Consider the following 23748-nt stretch of genomic DNA (forward strand, 5'->3'; position numbering starts at 1 on the left):
TGAGCAAGTACGGAGTAATACATTTTAGATTTCCTTTGAAGAAAAAATTATGATCATCTGTTATTTTGACATAAGTAAAATTGACTTGAGATTTTTCTTGACTAACTTTCCAGTCAACTTTCCAATAAATTTGCCTTAATTGGAAGGACATTTTTTGGCAACTGGCCAATCTGATGCTAGAAACTTGTTTTACTTTCAAGACCATAATGTCGTCTGAACCTGCCCAATGAAAAATACAAACATAAACAATACGTTCGTCCAATTGGCTATTTCTATGTAGTGAATGTCGGGCAAATTTGGACTGTGTCCAACTGGACACATTTTTCATTCTCGGAGAATGAGAAATTCAAGGATTCACTTAATGATTTTGCAATTACAAGTTATCAGTTGCCTGCTTTTGAAAAGAAATTAACAGTAATTTCATTCTTCCAGTATTTTTGCATCCTTTTCTGAGTCTGAAAAATACGATAAGATATACATATGTATGTATGTAAGTCATATAACTAATTCTGTGCTTTACCATACATTTTTAATGATTTAAATTGACTTCATTTAGCTCGTTTTATTTTAAATTACGTATCTGGCATCGCAAATCTGCATAAAATAAAATCGAAGTAGCGGAAACAAAATGCAATTTAAATCGCAAATACATGTTTACCAATTCAGCAGTTAATTCAGGAAAAAAAATCAAATACGACTTCCAAACTGTCATAACAAATTAAATTTAACTTTCGATCGGAATTATTTTACAAAATTTAATTATGTTCCTTTTAACTAATGTTCTCGGTAAATTTACTTCTAAAAAGAGATATCCAAGTGCTTTGAGGATAAAACTACTATCTTTAGTGTACAGATTCATAATATGAGTAGTTACAAGTAATTAGTTGCTCTCTGATAAAAGTTAAATAAGATTTAATTGAAATGATTTTCTGTCACAAAATAGAAAAGCAACTTGTTGCAATCTGGGAGACCGTTGAACTGGATGAATTGGAACTGCCTATGCGTTTTGAAGCCTCCACGTCCAGCGCTACTGATTCTTAAGTACGTGCATCAGATAATAAGTCATTAAAATAACTCTAAGAAATTATTAAAAAAGAAAAAAACAGATGAAGAACTCATTGAAATAGAAGTTGAGTGTAATGCTACGAGTCGGTTTGTAAATTTCTTAATGAAATTTCAAGCCGACGTAATAAAGTTGGTTCATTTGACTCATGAAATAAATTTGATTCATAAAAATGCTATATGCAATTATTTTTTTCTAAATTATCATTCCTTCTACACTAAAGAGACTAGCCTCTTCCACCATTTTTATTGCATTGACGATAATTTTTTTAATTTTCCGGCTTTCAAGTTCAAATTGTGTGTGTTCAGCATTTTACTCCGTTTACTCTGTTATTTTACTTTGAGCTTACAGAGCGTGCTCTGAACATGTTCAGAACTAAAAAAGAAACAGCAATTCGAAGCTCTGAACGATCAGAGCTCAAAAAGAAACACAATTATTCTTTTGACAGTTCGAGCTCTGAACTAAAAAAGAAAAACGACTCACTTTGACTTTTCTTTTAAATTTGTATTCGTTGAAGCAAGCGCTATTACATGTTGACTCGTGCCCCATGCCTCAAATTTGACAATTATTATTTGTTTTGTTTTGAGTGCTCCTTTCCTTCGTATATGGAGTTACACACTTCTCTGGTTTTCAAACTAATTCGATGTTGTTTATCAAAGCAACAAGAAAATCGAATGAAAATAAACAGCATAAAACGAATATGAGAAAAAAGAAACGTCAAAATGAGTCTACTAAAAATTTGCCCGAGACTCACCGGAAATTTTTGTTTGCATCTAATTTTCTGATAGTTGCTTTCTTTTTCGCACTTATGTGAGTCGTGAATCGTGAGGCATCGTGTAATAGCAGACTTAGCTTCCGTTGCTCTTTGATTGCACTTTCATCTTACAGCCATTGCAAATCCATTGACATTTCTACTTCAGTAAGTTGATAAGCTGTCATGTAATTTGGAAATATTGCATACTTTCTGACAAAAACTTTTCAAAATATTGCAAATTGTTGCCTTTCCGACTCCAAAGAGGTTTGCGATACTTCGATACTCAGTTGAAGAGCCAAACGTGTAAAATGCAATTGCAACCTCTTTTTCCATGAGATCGCTTTCAGGAATATGAACTCACTGCATAATACATTGAAATTTTACCGAGACGTTTTCTTTCAAAAAAGCATCATTATTTGCTGCTACATCTTTTACCAGAAAGTTTTTGAGCGTATCTAGAAATAACGCAGTCTTATAATTAACTGCAAAAATGTACGTACATACATATGTTTGTTGTGTTGACCGATTAAAGCGGTAGGTGATGTACATAAAGCTGGCCAAACACGGTAGAGCCAATTGGCTCCGAGCAATTTGGATGCGGTCCAAATTTTCCCAACATGCACCACCGAGCCGGAGCCACATTGACAGATTGATTATTTTTATATTTTTCATTTCGAGCAAATTAAATATATGTGTGTATGTGTGCAAAATGTCCTTTAATTTGTTCAAAAGAATATGTTTAAATCAGAAAAACTTGATCCAAAAATGTAAAAAAGTTGATAGCTGACCCAGAAAAATAAAAAGAGGAAAAGAGACATTAAGCATTTGTTGTATGTTATAGACTGAGACATTAATATAGTTTTTAGATAGCAAGATAATATTGTGTAAACAGACGGAACTACGTGGTACATTTATTACGGCTGAGCTGAGTCTTGGCTCGTTGGCTCGGACTCGTTGATTTCTGACTTGCTGAAAATGTAAATGGATTGATAGAGCCAAACCGAACCATCTCAGATTCAACAAACAAGGTCGATTACGGTTCGGCTCCAGTCCATTTGGCTCTTTAGCTCAATCGTATATAGCCAGCTTAATAGTTTTAAGATATTTATTTGTTTGCTTTGTTGATATGTGCAGATGAGTAAAATGCTTAAATCATATTTGGCCTTAAGTTGGTACAATAAATGTTAAATAAAGTATTCGAGTTCATTTTAACTTTAAATGTACAGATGGTAAATTTTGTTTGATACTTTATTGCAGTTTGCAAGGTAAATGTCAAAATTGACATAAACGACAAACCAAAATACGAAAAATTCATGACGGCCTTTCATCGTGATTTTTAAATCACGTCGGTATGAACGTAGCGGATAAACAAAGTTTTTTGTATTACATTGTCTTGTATTGTATTGTATTTTTATTCATTCATTTAAACTTAAAACTATATAACAACTAGCTGACCCGACAAACGTTGCTTTGTCATATAAACAATTTCTAAAGAATATTTTTCTAGCAATAAATAACTTATTTTAAGTATGTAAGGATGTGGTATATAAGTGGGAGAGATATAGAACACTGTAAACGGTGATAAAATATAAAAATAACAAATCAATAAACAATTTTTTTTAAATTATAATATTAATTCTTTATCAATTATAATAACAACAGAGTGAACAATATTTTTTATGATCCCATCTTTCGTTAATACAAACTAACTGGATCGTTTGCCCACTTGATACCACTCTACGTTAAATTGTCTGTGTAAAAACATGAAGGGCTCAGTCTTTCTTGCGAAAAGCTTTCATTGCAAATTTATTGTTTTTGTTTTTTGCTTTTATTTTCGTTTGTCTATTATGAGTTCTATGTGCAAACATTGTGCCAAATCACTGAACGAGTGTGATACTGTTTCATGTGGTATTTGCGGTGCATTTTTTCATGTATTATGTTCTCTATTGAAATCAAATGAACTTGAAACAATAAAATCTAACATAAATATCTATTGGAGATGTGTTAATTGTGCAAATGTTTCTTTGTCCTTATGGCAGAGGAATCTGTATGACTGTTTTGGACACTTGAAACGGGTGATCGACGAATATCATCAGATCGACTTTTTAAATATTGACGATGGTGCAAATAAAGTCAATATAGATAAAAACTCTGATTTACAAAGAGAAATGCGAAATTCAACCATGACACAGTGAATACCTAAGGTCAATGTCCAGTTATTAAAATCTCAAAAAAAAGTCAAGTAGCGTTTCCTCTCCCTTGCATAATGTATAAGAAAAGTTTAAATGATTCATCACATCATGTAACATTTTGTCGACTGAGAAAAGAATATGAATTTTTAAAAAGATTTCTTTATCGCCAGCATATTTTATCTGTAGAATCCAAAATTAAGAGGAATCTTAAGGCTTTTTGGACTTTTCTGAATACAAAAAGGAAATCGCTCGGTGTTCCTCTATCTATGAAATACAATAATGCTCTGAGCAGCGATTTAAAAAATATTTGTAACATGTTTGCGAACTTTTTTCAATCTAACTGCGTTGCTGAGCCAGAATCTGCTTTTGAACCAATTCGTGATGTCTCGTCTGTTAATTTGAGAAATCTTTATGTCTCTAAAAATGATATTTTATCTGAACTATCATCTCTTGATGGCTCTCCTACTTTTCCACCTGACAACATTCCAGCTATTTTTGTTAAAAATTGTAGATATAATCTCGTAATCCCGTTTCATATAATCTTAAATCTTTCGCTGTCTACAGGTGTGTTTTTGGATTACTGGAAGTACTCATTTGTCACACCAATTCATAAGTCTGGTTCTAAGCAAAATATTGAAAATTATAGGCCTATTGCGAAACTACAATTGGTCCCTAAAGTCTTCGAAGCTAAAGTCAAGCGAAAACTCTATTCTGTCACTCGGTCTCTTATATCCGAAGATCAACATGGGTTTATAAGTGGTAGGTCTATGGTAACAAATTTGGCAATTTTTACCAACTTCTGTCTTCACAGTATGGAACGACGCTTTCAAGTGGATGCTATCTACACAGACTTTGCTAAGGCCTTTGATCGTGTTCAGTTTCATATTTTAGAGCGTAAATTATTGGGCTTGGGTTTCCACGCTACTTTACTGAGTTGGGTAATGAGTTACTTAAAAAACCGTAAGCAATACGTGAAATTAGGTTCGCATTTTTCGAAAACGATTTTCAATCATTCGGGTGTTCCACAAGGAAGCCATCTAGGTCCTCTTTTGTTTCTTTTATTTATCAATGATTTGCAAAATTTTATTTTAAATTCAAGTGGATTACTTTTTGCGGATGAATTTAAGATTTTTAGACAAATTAAAACTGTGTCTGATTGTACTCAACTTCAACTTGATATTGACAGGCTTACAAGTTGGTGTGATATATGTAAATTGCTTGTATTTAAATATTCGTAAATGTGCGGTGATGTCATTTACTGGAGCTAGAAATCCAAACTTGTTTGCATATAACATCTCTCAGAGTGATCTTAATCGCGTTACGGTGCAAAAGGATTTGGGGGTTATTTTTAACTCTCAGTTGAGTTTCGCCTTGCATATGGACTTTTTGATCTCAAAATCGAATGCTATGCTTGGTTTTATATTTAGAAATTCTAGCCCTAAGTTGCTGTCTTTATTTAATATCTATGCTCCTGCGCGTTTCATACGACCTAGAGAAAACGACTTCTATTATATCCCAAGACACAATACTATTAACGGTTTGAATAATCCTATACGCAATGCTGCTTCCTGTTTCAACCAATTTGAGGATTTATTAGATTTCCATTTAAGTGCCTCAAATTTGACAATTATTATTTGTTTTGTTTTGAGTGCTCCTTTCCTTCGTATATGGAGTTACACACTTCTCTGGTTTTCAAACTAATTCGATGTTGTTTATCAAAGCAACAAGAAAATCGAATGAAAATAAACAGCATAAAACGAATATGAGAAAAAAGAAACGTCAAAATGAGTCTACTAAAAATTTGCCCGAGACTCACCGGAAATTTTTGTTTGCATCTAATTTTCTGATAGTTGCTTTCTTTTTCGCACTTATGTGAGTCGTGAATCGTGAGGCATCGTGTAATAGCAGACTTAGCTTCCGTTGCTCTTTGATTGCACTTTCATCTTACAGCCATTGCAAATCCATTGACATTTCTACTTCAGTAAGTTGATAAGCTGTCATGTAATTTGGAAATATTGCATACTTTCTAACAAAAACTTTTCAAAATATTGCAAATTGTTGCCTTTCCGACTCCAAAGAGGTTTGCGATACTTCGATACTCAGTTGAAGAGCCAAACGTGTAAAATGCAATTGCAACCTCTTTTTCCATGAGATCGCTTTCAGGAATATGAACTCACTGCATAATACATTGAAATTTTACCGAGACATAAGGAAGTTTTCTTTCAAAAAAGCATCATTATTTGCTGCTACATCTTTTACCAGAAAGTTTTTGAGCGTATCTAGAAATAACGCAGTCTTATAATTAACTGCAAAAATGTACGTACATACATATGTTTGTTGTGTTGACCGATTAAAGCGGTAGGTGATGTACATAAAGCTGGCCAAACACGGTAGAGCCAATTGGCTCCGAGCAATTTGGATGCGGTCCAAATTTTCCCAACATGCACCACCGAGCCGGAGCCACATTGACAGATTGATTATTTTTATATTTTTCATTTCGAGCAAATTAAATATATGTGTGTATGTGTGCAAAATGTCCTTTAATTTGTTCAAAAGAATATGTTTAAATCAGAAAAACTTGATCCAAAAATGTAAAAAAGTTGATAGCTGACCCAGAAAAATAAAAAGAGGAAAAGAGACATTAAGCATTTGTTGTATGTTATAGACTGAGACATTAATATAGTTTTTAGATAGCAAGATAATATTGTGTAAACAGACGGAACTACGTGGTACATTTATTACGGCTGAGCTGAGTCTTGGCTCGTTGGCTCGGACTCGTTGATTTCTGACTTGCTGAAAATGTAAATGGATTGATAGAGCCAAACCGAACCATCTCAGATTCAACAAACAAGGTCGATTACGGTTCGGCTCCAGTCCATTTGGCTCTTTAGCTCAATCGTATATAGCCAGCTTAATAGTTTTAAGATATTTATTTGTTTGCTTTGTTGATATGTGCAGATGAGTAAAATGCTTAAATCATATTTGGCCTTAAGTTGGTACAATAAATGTTAAATAAAGTATTCGAGTTCATTTTAACTTTAAATGTACAGATGGTAAATTTTGTTTGATACTTTATTGCAGTTTGCAAGGTAAATGTCAAAATTGACATAAACGACAAACCAAAATACGAAAAATTCATGACGGCCTTTCATCGTGATTTTTAAATCACGTCGGTATGAACGTAGCGGATAAACAAAGTTTTTTGTATTACATTGTCTTGTATTGTATTGTATTTTTATTCATTCATTTAAACTTAAAACTATATAACAACTAGCTGACCCGACAAACGTTGCTTTGTCATATAAACAATTTCTAAAGAATATTTTTCTAGCAATAAATAACTTATTTTAAGTATGTAAGGATGTGGTATATAAGTGGGAGAGATATAGAACACTGTAAACGGTGATAAAATATAAAAATAACAAATCAATAAACAATTTTTTTTAAATTATAATATTAATTCTTTATCAATTATAATAACAACAGAGTGAACAATATTTTTTATGATCCCATCTTTCGTTAATACAAACTAACTGGATCGTTTGCCCACTTGATACCACTCTACGTTAAATTGTCTGTGTAAAAACATGAAGGGCTCAGTCTTTCTTGCGAAAAGCTTTCATTGCAAATTTATTGTTTTTGTTTTTTGCTTTTATTTTCGTTTGTCTATTATGAGTTCTATGTGCAAACATTGTGCCAAATCACTGAACGAGTGTGATACTGTTTCATGTGGTATTTGCGGTGCATTTTTTCATGTATTATGTTCTCTATTGAAATCAAATGAACTTGAAACAATAAAATCTAACATAAATATCTATTGGAGATGTGTTAATTGTGCAAATGTTTCTTTGTCCTTATGGCAGAGGAATCTGTATGACTGTTTTGGACACTTGAAACGGGTGATCGACGAATATCATCAGATCGACTTTTTAAATATTGACGATGGTGCAAATAAAGTCAATATAGATAAAAACTCTGATTTACAAAGAGAAATGCGAAATTCAACCATGACACAGTGAATACCTAAGGTCAATGTCCAGTTATTAAAATCTCAAAAAAAAGTCAAGTAGCGTTTCCTCTCCCTTGCATAATGTATAAGAAAAGTTTAAATGATTCATCACATCATGTAACATTTTGTCGACTGAGAAAAGAATATGAATTTTTAAAAAGATTTCTTTATCGCCAGCATATTTTATCTGTAGAATCCAAAATTAAGAGGAATCTTAAGGCTTTTTGGACTTTTCTGAATACAAAAAGGAAATCGCTCGGTGTTCCTCTATCTATGAAATACAATAATGCTCTGAGCAGCGATTTAAAAAATATTTGTAACATGTTTGCGAACTTTTTTCAATCTAACTGCGTTGCTGAGCCAGAATCTGCTTTTGAACCAATTCGTGATGTCTCGTCTGTTAATTTGAGAAATCTTTATGTCTCTAAAAATGATATTTTATCTGAACTATCATCTCTTGATGGCTCTCCTACTTTTCCACCTGACAACATTCCAGCTATTTTTGTTAAAAATTGTAGATATAATCTCGTAATCCCGTTTCATATAATCTTAAATCTTTCGCTGTCTACAGGTGTGTTTTTGGATTACTGGAAGTACTCATTTGTCACACCAATTCATAAGTCTGGTTCTAAGCAAAATATTGAAAATTATAGGCCTATTGCGAAACTACAATTGGTCCCTAAAGTCTTCGAAGCTAAAGTCAAGCGAAAACTCTATTCTGTCACTCGGTCTCTTATATCCGAAGATCAACATGGGTTTATAAGTGGTAGGTCTATGGTAACAAATTTGGCAATTTTTACCAACTTCTGTCTTCACAGTATGGAACGACGCTTTCAAGTGGATGCTATCTACACAGACTTTGCTAAGGCCTTTGATCGTGTTCAGTTTCATATTTTAGAGCGTAAATTATTGGGCTTGGGTTTCCACGCTACTTTACTGAGTTGGGTAATGAGTTACTTAAAAAACCGTAAGCAATACGTGAAATTAGGTTCGCATTTTTCGAAAACGATTTTCAATCATTCGGGTGTTCCACAAGGAAGCCATCTAGGTCCTCTTTTGTTTCTTTTATTTATCAATGATTTGCAAAATTTTATTTTAAATTCAAGTGGATTACTTTTTGCGGATGAATTTAAGATTTTTAGACAAATTAAAACTGTGTCTGATTGTACTCAACTTCAACTTGATATTGACAGGCTTACAAGTTGGTGTGATATATGTAAATTGCTTGTATTTAAATATTCGTAAATGTGCGGTGATGTCATTTACTGGAGCTAGAAATCCAAACTTGTTTGCATATAACATCTCTCAGAGTGATCTTAATCGCGTTACGGTGCAAAAGGATTTGGGGGTTATTTTTAACTCTCAGTTGAGTTTCGCCTTGCATATGGACTTTTTGATCTCAAAATCGAATGCTATGCTTGGTTTTATATTTAGAAATTCTAGCCCTAAGTTGCTGTCTTTATTTAATATCTATGCTCCTGCGCGTTTCATACGACCTAGAGAAAACGACTTCTATTATATCCCAAGACACAATACTATTAACGGTTTGAATAATCCTATACGCAATGCTGCTTCCTGTTTCAACCAATTTGAGGATTTATTAGATTTCCATTTAAGTGCCTCAAATTTGACAATTATTATTTGTTTTGTTTTGAGTGCTCCTTTCCTTCGTATATGGAGTTACACACTTCTCTGGTTTTCAAACTAATTCGATGTTGTTTATCAAAGCAACAAGAAAATCGAATGAAAATAAACAGCATAAAACGAATATGAGAAAAAAGAAACGTCAAAATGAGTCTACTAAAAATTTGCCCGAGACTCACCGGAAATTTTTGTTTGCATCTAATTTTCTGATAGTTGCTTTCTTTTTCGCACTTATGTGAGTCGTGAATCGTGAGGCATCGTGTAATAGCAGACTTAGCTTCCGTTGCTCTTTGATTGCACTTTCATCTTACAGCCATTGCAAATCCATTGACATTTCTACTTCAGTAAGTTGATAAGCTGTCATGTAATTTGGAAATATTGCATACTTTCTAACAAAAACTTTTCAAAATATTGCAAATTGTTGCCTTTCCGACTCCAAAGAGGTTTGCGATACTTCGATACTCAGTTGAAGAGCCAAACGTGTAAAATGCAATTGCAACCTCTTTTTCCATGAGATCGCTTTCAGGAATATGAACTCACTGCATAATACATTGAAATTTTACCGAGACATAAGGAAGTTTTCTTTCAAAAAAGCATCATTATTTGCTGCTACATCTTTTACCAGAAAGTTTTTGAGCGTATCTAGAAATAACGCAGTCTTATAATTAACTGCAAAAATGTACGTACATACATATGTTTGTTGTGTTGACCGATTAAAGCGGTAGGTGATGTACATAAAGCTGGCCAAACACGGTAGAGCCAATTGGCTCCGAGCAATTTGGATGCGGTCCAAATTTTCCCAACATGCACCACCGAGCCGGAGCCACATTGACAGATTGATTATTTTTATATTTTTCATTTCGAGCAAATTAAATATATGTGTGTATGTGTGCAAAATGTCCTTTAATTTGTTCAAAAGAATATGTTTAAATCAGAAAAACTTGATCCAAAAATGTAAAAAAGTTGATAGCTGACCCAGAAAAATAAAAAGAGGAAAAGAGACATTAAGCATTTGTTGTATGTTATAGACTGAGACATTAATATAGTTTTTAGATAGCAAGATAATATTGTGTAAACAGACGGAACTACGTGGTACATTTATTACGGCTGAGCTGAGTCTTGGCTCGTTGGCTCGGACTCGTTGATTTCTGACTTGCTGAAAATGTAAATGGATTGATAGAGCCAAACCGAACCATCTCAGATTCAACAAACAAGGTCGATTACGGTTCGGCTCCAGTCCATTTGGCTCTTTAGCTCAATCGTATATAGCCAGCTTAATAGTTTTAAGATATTTATTTGTTTGCTTTGTTGATATGTGCAGATGAGTAAAATGCTTAAATCATATTTGGCCTTAAGTTGGTACAATAAATGTTAAATAAAGTATTCGAGTTCATTTTAACTTTAAATGTACAGATGGTAAATTTTGTTTGATACTTTATTGCAGTTTGCAAGGTAAATGTCAAAATTGACATAAACGACAAACCAAAATACGAAAAATTCATGACGGCCTTTCATCGTGATTTTTAAATCACGTCGGTATGAACGTAGCGGATAAACAAAGTTTTTTGTATTACATTGTCTTGTATTGTATTGTATTTTTATTCATTCATTTAAACTTAAAACTATATAACAACTAGCTGACCCGACAAACGTTGCTTTGTCATATAAACAATTTCTAAAGAATATTTTTCTAGCAATAAATAACTTATTTTAAGTATGTAAGGATGTGGTATATAAGTGGGAGAGATATAGAACACTGTAAACGGTGATAAAATATAAAAATAACAAATCAATAAACAATTTTTTTTAAATTATAATATTAATTCTTTATCAATTATAATAACAACAGAGTGAACAATATTTTTTATGATCCCATCTTTCGTTAATACAAACTAACTGGATCGTTTGCCCACTTGATACCACTCTACGTTAAATTGTCTGTGTAAAAACATGAAGGGCTCAGTCTTTCTTGCGAAAAGCTTTCATTGCAAATTTATTGTTTTTGTTTTTTGCTTTTATTTTCGTTTGTCTATTATGAGTTCTATGTGCAAACATTGTGCCAAATCACTGAACGAGTGTGATACTGTTTCATGTGGTATTTGCGGTGCATTTTTTCATGTATTATGTTCTCTATTGAAATCAAATGAACTTGAAACAATAAAATCTAACATAAATATCTATTGGAGATGTGTTAATTGTGCAAATGTTTCTTTGTCCTTATGGCAGAGGAATCTGTATGACTGTTTTGGACACTTGAAACGGGTGATCGACGAATATCATCAGATCGACTTTTTAAATATTGACGATGGTGCAAATAAAGTCAATATAGATAAAAACTCTGATTTACAAAGAGAAATGCGAAATTCAACCATGACACAGTGAATACCTAAGGTCAATGTCCAGTTATTAAAATCTCAAAAAAAAGTCAAGTAGCGTTTCCTCTCCCTTGCATAATGTATAAGAAAAGTTTAAATGATTCATCACATCATGTAACATTTTGTCGACTGAGAAAAGAATATGAATTTTTAAAAAGATTTCTTTATCGCCAGCATATTTTATCTGTAGAATCCAAAATTAAGAGGAATCTTAAGGCTTTTTGGACTTTTCTGAATACAAAAAGGAAATCGCTCGGTGTTCCTCTATCTATGAAATACAATAATGCTCTGAGCAGCGATTTAAAAAATATTTGTAACATGTTTGCGAACTTTTTTCAATCTAACTGCGTTGCTGAGCCAGAATCTGCTTTTGAACCAATTCGTGATGTCTCGTCTGTTAATTTGAGAAATCTTTATGTCTCTAAAAATGATATTTTATCTGAACTATCATCTCTTGATGGCTCTCCTACTTTTCCACCTGACAACATTCCAGCTATTTTTGTTAAAAATTGTAGATATAATCTCGTAATCCCGTTTCATATAATCTTAAATCTTTCGCTGTCTACAGGTGTGTTTTTGGATTACTGGAAGTACTCATTTGTCACACCAATTCATAAGTCTGGTTCTAAGCAAAATATTGAAAATTATAGGCCTATTGCGAAACTACAATTGGTCCCTAAAGTCTTCGAAGCTAAAGTCAAGCGAAAACTCTATTCTGTCACTCGGTCTCTTATATCCGAAGATCAACATGGGTTTATAAGTGGTAGGTCTATGGTAACAAATTTGGCAATTTTTACCAACTTCTGTCTTCACAGTATGGAACGACGCTTTCAAGTGGATGCTATCTACACAGACTTTGCTAAGGCCTTTGATCGTGTTCAGTTTCATATTTTAGAGCGTAAATTATTGGGCTTGGGTTTCCACGCTACTTTACTGAGTTGGGTAATGAGTTACTTAAAAAACCGTAAGCAATACGTGAAATTAGGTTCGCATTTTTCGAAAACGATTTTCAATCATTCGGGTGTTCCACAAGGAAGCCATCTAGGTCCTCTTTTGTTTCTTTTATTTATCAATGATTTGCAAAATTTTATTTTAAATTCAAGTGGATTACTTTTTGCGGATGAATTTAAGATTTTTAGACAAATTAAAACTGTGTCTGATTGTACTCAACTTCAACTTGATATTGACAGGCTTACAAGTTGGTGTGATATATGTAAATTGCTTGTATTTAAATATTCGTAAATGTGCGGTGATGTCATTTACTGGAGCTAGAAATCCAAACTTGTTTGCATATAACATCTCTCAGAGTGATCTTAATCGCGTTACGGTGCAAAAGGATTTGGGGGTTATTTTTAACTCTCAGTTGAGTTTCGCCTTGCATATGGACTTTTTGATCTCAAAATCGAATGCTATGCTTGGTTTTATATTTAGAAATTCTAGCCCTAAGTTGCTGTCTTTATTTAATATCTATGCTCCTGCGCGTTTCATACGACCTAGAGAAAACGACTTCTATTATATCCCAAGACACAATACTATTAACGGTTTGAATAATCCTATACGCAATGCTGCTTCCTGTTTCAACCAATTTGAGGATTTATTAGATTTCCATTTAAGTTGAAATGAATGTTGTACGATCAAACAACCTTGACCGTCAACCTGGGAACTCTATTTTGTCTTTTCTATGAAAAAGATAGGTAGATCCTGGTTGAGATAAATTAAGCGAAATTACTTTAGATCCTATAACTTTTAAATTACTATATTATAGCCGATATACTATAAAAGCGAAACTATAAACTTGTAGCGAACGACGAAATGAGAATGCAGCGATTTTTCCCCTAAGGGTTTTTGAACAAGAAAAGAGATTTTATTAAAGTTGAAAGCTTCTATTTATACATACATTTTATTGCAGATTTTTAGAGAGAGAAATTACGTTATTTTTAAGTAACATTTTTAAGGCGAATTCAACAATAAGTTATTATGGCGAATGGTATAAATGAAGCGCCAAATTCAAAAATAAATGTAATAAAAGTAGTAGAATTTATTCAATTTAAGAGTAAGTTAATTATTCAAAATTTAATTCAAAAATAAAGTAATTTATGATGATTTGAGCTCCAACATTCCGCCCCCTTTGAAAGGATCACCTTTCAAGACGGAATCGCCGCCAATTTGCGAATAGGTCTTCGAAATGTTCCTCGTTGAGTTTTAACATCGGCGACTCTTACTCGCCCATCAGGACCTTCGATGACTTTGGTGACTCTTCCCAAGAGCCATTTTTGGGGTGGTAAATTGTCTTCGTGAATGATGACCAAGCTGCCGATAGCGATATTTGGACTTGATGTTGTCCACTTTCCACGACCTTGCAGTTCAGTGACGTACTCGTTGGACCATCGCTTCCAGAAATGAGTTTTGACAGCGTTAATTCGCCGCCACCTTTCGAGATAGCTTATGTCGGATACCTCAGTCAATAGTTCGGGAATCGCCTTGAGAGAGGATCCGATCAGGAGATGTGCTGGTGTTAGGGCTTCGAAGTCGTTTGGATCTGTTGATATAGAAGTAATAGGCCTCGAATTCATGATGGCCTCAATCTCGACAAGTGCAGTTGACAGCTCTTCGAATGACAATTTGGCGTTTCCAAGGCTGCGATACAAATGACCCTTAGCGACTTTAACTGCAGCTTCCCAAATTCCACCAAAATTGGGTGCCCTGGGGGGTATAAAATGAAAATTTATATTGGAATTAGTACAATAATTAATGAGATTTTCTTGGTTGGATTTTTTGAACAACATATCTCGCAACTCGCTTAGTTTTGACTGTGCGCCAACAAAATTTGTCGCGTTGTCACAGTGGATGTCTTTGGGAATACCTCTACGACCTATCATTCTTTTTAATGCTCCTATAAAAGCGTCTGCTGAAAGGTCTGATACAGCTTCTAAGTGAACCGCTTTCGAAGCGAAGCAGACAAAAACTGCCACATAGGTTTTATAAGGCACCTTCCCCCTGATTTTGTAGTATGTGTAAATAGGACCACAGAAATCAACCCCACAGCATAAAAATGGACGTGAAGATGTTAATCTTTCTGCAGGCAAATCTCCCATTACTTGGTCATATAACTTCGGTCGATATCTTGCACAATGAGTGCACCTTCGAATAACGCTGCGTGCCAACTGTCGAACATTGATGATCCAAAATCTTTGTCTCGTTAGCGCCACAAGAGCCTTTGGACCTGCATGGTAGTTAGAATAGTGCAAATGTCGAATAAGTTCTTTGCTGAAATTGCAATCTTTTGGAAGCAACATCGGATGTTTGTTTTCCTCTGGAATGTCAGCATGTTTCAATCTGCCACCTACTCTCAACAACAAAAGACCATTTCTGTCCTCGATAAAAGGACATAACCATTTTGTCGATCCTTGAAGTTTTGAGTTTGATTTTACTGCCTGGATCTCCTTCGCAAAATACTCCATTTGTATGACATTAACTATGGTGAGTAACGAATAATCTAACTCCCCAGCTGTAAGGTATCGACCTGGGAATGGAATCCTCAGTAATCGTAAATTGAGATATCTTTTACGTAAGCAAAGATTCTCAAAACTTTGGTGTACGAGCTAACCTTTTCAATTAAATTGAGATAATAGTTTTTGTCTTTTTGACAAACTAAAACAGTTTTCCTGTGTTCTAGCAATAAATCTTCTGGAGGAGGAGAAGCTCCTAATGAACATGGCCACCTTTCTTCATCCTTGATCAAGAAATCTGGACCCCTGAACCAAATTGAACTTTTAAGCTCTTCCGCTGTACATCCTCGAGAAACTATATCTGCTGGATTGTCAGAAGTTGGAACATGTTTCCAGACCACCTCCTTTGTTGTGTCCTGGATTTCAGCTACTCTATTACCAACGAAAGTATTTAGCTTCGAAGAATGTGTGGATATCCAGTGCAGAACTATTGACGAATCAGTCCAAAAGTAAGTTTCATTGTAGTGCTTGACGATGACCCTTTGTATTGTTACCCAAAGTTTGGATAAGAGATGTGCTGCGCAGAGCTCTAGGCGGGGAAGTGTTCTCTTCTTTGCAGGAGCAACTCTGGATTTGGCGACTAAAAGTTTCACTCCTACGGACCCACTATTGTCAATGCTCCGCAGATAAATGCAGCAGCCATACCCTTTCATAGATGCGTCTGCGAACCCATGTATCTGGAATCTGATATTGTTTTCTAGAAAAACGTATCGAGGAATTGGAAGATTTTGAATTGAGTTGAGATCTGTCATGAATTGACGCCACTCTGTCTCGAGATTTGGAGAAATATTTTCGTCCCAATCGAATTTTTCTATCCAAAGCTGTTGTAGCAGTATCTTAGCCCGGATAATTATTGGACTAAGCAAGCCCATTGGATCAAAAAGAGACGACGAAAGCGAGAGAATAGATCTTTTTGTGTATTTTGTATAGACCCGATTAGGTTTGTATGAAAAAATGAATTCATCAGCACGAGGGTTCCAAGAAATACCTAACGTACTGGTGAGATTGGATTCAGTCAATTTGATGTCCTTTGGTGTAGCTTCTTCAATTAAAGCGATATGATTGCTGTTCCACTTCGAAAGTTCTAAGCCAGCTGTACTCAAAATTGAAACGACTTCATTCCGTTTTTGACAAAGAGTATCCAAGTCGTCTGCCCCAGTTAGCATGTCATCAACGTAAAAGTCCGACTTAAGAACAGCAGCACCTTGACTAAAACGTTCGACGTTAATTTCAGCCAAATACTGAAGACAGCGAATTGCTAAAAAGGGTGCAGATGATGTGCCGTAAGTTATGGTATTGAGCTGGTAAGTTTGTATTGGGGTATGTTCGTTTTCTCTCCATAAGATGAATTGGAATTTCCTATCCGATGGATGCACAAGGAATTGCCTATACATCTTAACGATATCTGCAGTTAGCGCGTATCGATAAAGTCTAAAACGTAGCAAAATAATCAAAAGCTCATCCTGTATAGTAGGACCCACCATTAGTATTCCATTTAAAGAAATTTGTGATGATGTGCGGCAAGATGCGTCGAAGACTACACGTAACTTTGTTGATACGCTATCAGGCCTTAATACATATTGATGCGGAAGATAATAATGATCTTCATCAAGGTTTGGATTGGGAACTAGAGACATGTGACCTAAACGTTCGTATTCTTTTAAGAAATCAGAATATTGACTTTTTATTGATGCATTTTTGGATAACCTACGCTCAAGCGACAAAAATCTTCTAAAAGCAATATCGTAAGAGCCTCCAAGACAGCTAGGATGTTTTTTGAAAGGTAGTTGTACCATAAGCCGACCGCTAGGAAGCACCTTAATTGTGTCTATGAAATGCTTTTCGCATTCATTCTGCTCTTCAGACCATATTGACCGTAGACCTTGAATTTCTTCAAATTCAAAGAATTTTTCAAAATATTTATCAAGACCAACTTCAAGTGTATTGGCTACGCACGATGCTTTCTTTGTAGTGTTGTATTTTGATTTGTATCTTCCAGATACAATCCATCCTAATGCAGTTTGTTGCAATGATGGAAGACCCTCTCCGAGTTTTATCTGACCTGATTCTAATAAATCGAAGAAAGCTTCAGCCCCTAATAATAAATCGATTTGTGACGGTTGATTAAAATTCTCATCAGCAAGCTCTAAATTAGAAGGTAGATTCCAACTGCTTACATTGAGAGATGCTTCAGGCTGATACCCAGTGATGGAAGGTGCAACTAAAAACTCGAGAGAAATTTCAAAGTTGCTATATCGTGAACGGATTGTTGATTGAGTTTGATATTTTATTTTTGTTTCAGTCACTCCTATTCCGACGATGTCAACATTCTTACGATGTTTCCTTAGACCAAGTGAATTGGCGAACTTTTCATTAATAAAATTGACTTGTGAACCAGAATCTAGTAGAACCCTACCGAGTTGAAAGCCTTCCGATGAGTCCTTGATAAGAACTAATGCTGTTGCTAAAATAACTTGTGCTTCAGGAACTTGCTCTTTTTCCATTGCGGAATGAGTTGCAGCTGATGTGCTTTGACCAGATGTATCTGAGGGAGGATTAATACCAGAATTGGTGTCTGCAGGTTGAGTCCTATGCAAAAGGCTATGATGTGCTTGTTTGCAAGTCTTGCACTTATAAGACGATGGACATCTTAATACACTATGACCCTTCCCTAAACAATTCAGACACAAGCCTAGTTTTTTGGTTTTCCAAAATCTATCCATAACCGAAAGCTCAAGAAATTTTTTACAATTTGTAATTGAATGGTTAAGGTCTCGACATAAGATACAGGATCGTTGGTTTGCAGCAAGCGAAGTTTGTGGGCGATGAGGATTTACTATTGTTGGCTTTGTTGATGAATGTTTGTTGAATGTCTTCACGCATTGTTCCGAACGAATATGCTTGCTATCTCTTGCTTCCAAATATTGGCACCGTTTATTGAGTATGCTTGCACAATCCTTCCAATCCGGCAACTTCTTATAGTCCAGTTGTTCATCCCACTTCGATTGTATATCTGTGTCAACCTTCGACATCGCAATATGAATTATTATTGCGTTACAAATATTCTCATGCGATCCTATAGAAAGTAGCGAACTAATCAACGCCGAAATATTGTCTACCAAGCTCCGAAGAGAAACAGAAGAAGCTTTTTGAACCTTAGGTAATTCGATCAGCTGTGAGATATATTCTAAGAAAATGAGGCAATCATTATCATAGCGCTCTTTCAAACTAAGAAGTGCCTTGGGATAATTGGCTTCCGTGACTTGAAAAGCCTTAACTGTGCCAAGAGCTTGATCACTCAAACAAGAAAGCAAGTAATTAAATGTTTCTATTTTTGTCAAACTTAAATCATTTTCTACCAAATTGTTGTACGAATTTATAAAATTTTTATAGTCTGAATATCTTCCACTAAACTTTGGTAAACGTTGTTTTGGAAGATGACTAATTGTATGTGGGACAGTAGAAACTGTCATGTCTGCGATACTACTTCGTCTACCAGTACCCAAAAGCGAAAGAATTTTAGTTTTTGCGGTGATGTACAAATCTTCTATTTCACCTCTACTAGTATCTGTTGGTAATAAAACTTCTATTTTGGTTTGATATGCTAATATTTGTTTAAAATACGACTCCAAAATTCCTAGACGACATTCAAGTTCAGTTGAAGTTAGGGCGTTAGAATTGGATTCCACGATATTCTTTATCCGAGATATACTTCCTTTAGTAGAAGCTCGTTGTTGTTTTAATTCATCAAGTGTTGGTTCAGCCATTTTAGATTTTTAATTTTCTATTATTCTTTAAACAGCGACAGTAAAAACAAAAACGATTATAATTTATTGAAAATTCAATTAAATTTATTCAACAAATCAAAAATGCTAGGTGGCAACCCTGTTGTAAAGAATAAAATTTCCCAATAAAAAACTGTCCCAACAAATAAAATCTCACGGCGAGTTGAATTCAAAGATAGATTGTGAGAATTGAGATTAATCCAAAATCCAATTTTAACAAGCGAATTTATTCTGTACTAAGAATTTCTTTTCAAAGCATTGAAGGTTAAACCTACGAAAAGGCAAAAGTTGTTTAATGCATTTCAACGACAAAAAAATGCTATTCAAAAAAGCTCTATCAGTGAATTGATCATGAAGCAAAAATCTCCCCCGACGACGACGATGATGGCGATGATGACGATGATGACAACGTTGACGACCTGGGTGATGATGTATTGGCGAAATGAAGATCGATGCACTGATATCAAGTTGAAATCGAATCAGGTGTGTATACCATGGAGATGTTATGTGGCTACGATAAGAGAGTACGAGCGAATAGAGCAAAGCGATAAATGAAATCAATGATGTTGTGTGCCGAAATGTTGATCTGTGCACTGAAATCGAAATCAGGTGTGTATACTATGGATCCTATTTGTGGATTGTAAGTAACGAGAGAACGAGCGAATAGAGCGAAACGATATTATGCAATGGTGTGGTGAGTGCGTCAATGGGTTAGTTTTCGAAAATATGTTGGAAACGAAAGCTTTTTAATATTGTGTGAATGTGTGTGTGTGTTTCGCCCAAAAGTGGATCGTAATTACACTTTTGTGGATTTTATCAATTTTTACGTGATGAAAGCACCATAAATTATGCGGATGCTGATTATGGTTAGCGAATGAATTTATGTTCGATATATGTTATTTAGTTTATGTAGTTTTATATTTAAATATTTATTTATGAAATTTATTTATAAAGCAGGATATGTTGTTCATAGTTTTATTTAAATATAGTTAGAATATATTTTATGTATGTATATAGTTTAGATATATATATAATGTACATTTGAAGATTTAGGTAATAGCAAGTTAATGGTCTTTTTTGTATGTCGAATGTGCGTTTTTTTTTTTTTGTATTTAGCTTTTATGTTGTAATTAGCTTTAAAATTATGAATTATGATGCTGGAACAACGCACATTTGAATAAAATTCAGACCGGACATACCTGGGTGGGAATTTTTATACTTATTTCCCACAATTTTCTCTGGCTTTTTAACCTGCTGGTTCGTCTTCTTCTGGGATGATTGATGAGAGTTTTCTCCTTGGATTTTGTTCTCCTTTCTCCTGGATTTTAGCACCAACACCATGCACTCGCGACACGAAACCGATAGCGCGACGTAACCGATGAAATTTTCACTTTTAATGCACTAATTTATAGTTTTTTGATTAAGTTTATAGTTTTTATAGTCACTTTTAGTGCAAGATATATATAAGTTTTCACACAGAATTTATTACTTTTTAAATTTTGTATAGGAATTTATGTGGATTACCACTTTAAACACGTTTGGGCGCCAAAAATGTACGATCAAACAACCTTGACCGTCAACCTGGGAACTCTATTTTGTCTTTTCTATGAAAAAGATAGGTAGATCCTGGTTGAGATAAATTAAGCGAAATTACTTTAGATCCTATAACTTTTAAATTACTATATTATAGCCGATATACTATAAAAGCGAAACTATAAACTTGTAGCGAACGACGAAATGAGAATGCAGCGATTTTTCCCCTAAGGGTTTTTGAACAAGAAAAGAGATTTTATTAAAGTTGAAAGCTTCTATTTATACATACATTTTATTGCAGATTTTTAGAGAGAGAAATTACGTTATTTTTAAGTAACATTTTTAAGGCGAATTCAACAATAAGTTATTATGGCGAATGGTATAAATGAAGCGCCAAATTCAAAAATAAATGTAATAAAAGTAGTAGAATTTATTCAATTTAAGAGTAAGTTAATTATTCAAAATTTAATTCAAAAATAAAGTAATTTATGATGATTTGAGCTCCAACAAATGTAAGACTCTACTTGTAAATAATATATAATTAATTAGATTTAAGTTTAGCTTATAAGATATTCTATGAATGTCAAATGTACTTGTTAGAGTTGAATAATGGAATGAATGAATAAAATTTAAGCCACCGACAGACATCTTTTGGCCTTGATAGTCATTGCAAATGCCAATCTAATTGAAAGTTGAAATCTTTTGAATTGAATTGGCACATCTGTGGGTATAAAAAGGATTCGCGGTAATAATATATTTTCAACTCGGAATTTGCCGTTTAGAATTATGGCTTCGATAATATTTTTCATTAATTTTTTAATTACTAATTACGTGCCGGTGCACAACCGTGGTGAGTTCAAATTACGAAAAATTACCGGAGATCCAACCTTCAGTTGTATATTATGCGGTGGCATGCCTGGTAAATCTAATAAGTTCAAAAACTCAGTTGCATAATTTACAGCTTCACAAATTGTATCAATATTTGTATGACACTAAGTGTCCTGGTAACAAATGTTGTATCTTGGGATTTAATTAGTTGACATCTACATTTTTGGTGATAAAATTGCTCTTTCTGCCAGCCACTCATGATTTGTATATTGTCTGTGTACATCGGAAAATATCTGGCCAATAAGGGCATCTTGTGTATCAATAACCGAGAAATCGACAGATATCCAGTTTCATCTGTAGTAACTTTTCCGTCTCCTAATTCAATCAGTTGTTTTGAGAAATTTTAGCGGATGGATCTTGAAGCACTTGAACACTCATACTTACATTCAGTAGTACTTTTTCAACATAACGGCACAGTGGCGATGATCTTAAGCACGCGTTGATCTTATCAGCGTACGTTGAACGCGGAATAACGAGAAGTATTTATCTGAAATAACCTGAAAATAGTGCTGCCAAATAGTCTGTCGTTGTTTTTTATATCTTTCAATGTCCTATTCAACGCCTCAAGCGAATGTTTGTGTGCCATAGTGCATTCATCACTTTGGCCATTGATGACTGCTTTTTATATTGCACACCGCGTCTGGATTATGAACTCCTCTGCATCCATCCAATAAAGTTTCCGCAATCCCAGAAGATGCAACAGCCAATGCGAAACCATTATTTGATCGTATTTTAGCAAGAATTAGCGAAATAAGGAATGTTCTGCCAGTTCCAACTTTTGCATCTAAAAAAAGAATCTTGTCCTGACGAAACTGCGAGCATGATGTGGTCATAAATGGTTCTTTGTTCTGCATTCTGAGCGTTAATTTGGCAATGACAATGCAAAGATCCTCAATAGCATTCGATGCTTCATTCAACATAGCGTCATTGAATACTATCGTAAGATCGTTGCACCGTGTACGATGTTGATGCAAACAAACCATAGCACTTAAGAATATAAAAAATAGATAAAAACCTATTCTCAGACCTACCAAATATATATATGCAAAATTTCATTGAATTTGGTTCAGCCGTTTCGTAGGATTATGGCAACTAACACTGTGACAGGATTTTTTATATATTATATATTGATCAATAAGAATAATGGTGTCCATTCTTTAACTAGAAGTTAGTGGTGAATAACACATCAATTGAAAAGGTTTCTCTTAAGGATAGGGGAATATATTGAAAATTTTTGAAGCTGTATATGTATAAAAATGTGAAAAATGTGTTCTATAAGCAAAAGGTAAATCAACTAAGCTCATATTGTTCACACGAAGGTTGTACATTTGATAATTCCGACTAGGAATATTTCCGCTTTGTTTGAAAAATTCTCTCAAAAATTTAAAAATATATAAATGCCTAATTGGTAGAATTATCAATTCCCTAAATAAAGGCCAACTTTCACCCGACTGATTTGTAATTAAAATAATTCGTATTAAATACTTCTCTGCAATCAATAGAGGTTGAAAAGTATTAACGTAGAAACCAACCCAGCTTGTTATGCCGTATTGCAGCTTTGAGTTTGCAAGCCCATAAAATAAAATTTTAAACCTTTTTGGGAACAAAAAGACTTAATTAAATAACTTTTTCGTATGACCAATAACATGTATGTTTCAATCACATGAATATGATTCTTCCAATTTAAATTGCTATCAATTACTACTCTGCATTTTTAAATCTTCACACAAACAGAACAGAAGAAATATGAAAATTATTTAAGTGGAACAGAGATAGTGGATCAAAAACGCAGAGATCTTCATAAATGAAAATAGCATATTTAAAACTAAAACAAGTAACTTTTCAAGCAGAATAACTGCTTGAACAGAATTAGATGCAGCTGTAGCTAAAAAAATCGCTGTAGTATAAGCTGTCAATAAAAACGCTCACTAATGTAGCAAAGGTCGCCCACAATGGTGTAGCACAGGAAGAACGTCAGCTGTCATTTTTGTTGACA

At 34.2% G+C, this 23748-nt stretch overlaps 1 protein-coding gene across 2 annotated transcripts; it reads right to left on the reverse strand.

Annotated features, from left to right (window-relative positions):
- Window positions 1–14057: 14057 nt before the first annotated feature.
- On the reverse strand, window positions 14058–21091 carry LOC129939783 (uncharacterized). Of its 2 annotated transcripts, none has more exons than XR_008780577.1 (2): window positions 20531–21091; window positions 14058–14740 (listed from the first exon to the last, which is right to left on the reverse strand). XR_008780577.1 is itself a non-coding variant. In XM_056047925.1 (2 exons), exons 1-2 carry the CDS (start codon window positions 20670–20672, stop codon window positions 14182–14184), a joined length of 729 nt encoding a protein of 242 aa, XP_055903900.1. In that variant the 5' UTR covers window positions 20673–21073; the 3' UTR covers window positions 14058–14181. The 2 variants fall into 2 exon arrangements, 1 of the variants encoding a protein (XP_055903900.1); XM_056047925.1 differs by having other exon boundaries at window positions 20503–21073.
- Window positions 21092–23748: the final 2657 nt, after the last annotated feature.

This window comes from Eupeodes corollae, chromosome 1 (assembly GCF_945859685.1).
Source record: "Eupeodes corollae chromosome 1, idEupCoro1.1, whole genome shotgun sequence".
In the NCBI taxonomy this organism is placed as follows: domain Eukaryota; kingdom Metazoa; phylum Arthropoda; class Insecta; order Diptera; family Syrphidae; genus Eupeodes; species Eupeodes corollae.

Coding starts and splice junctions, on each gene's coding strand:
- LOC129939783 (XM_056047925.1), bottom strand. CDS start 20,672: ATGGTGTTGGTGCTAAAATCCAGGAGAAAGGAGAACAAAATCCAAGGA. Junction 14,741..20,502: donor GGTCTGAATTTTATTCAAAT/GTGCGTTGTTCC, acceptor TATACCCCCCAG/GGCACCCAATTTTGGTGGAA.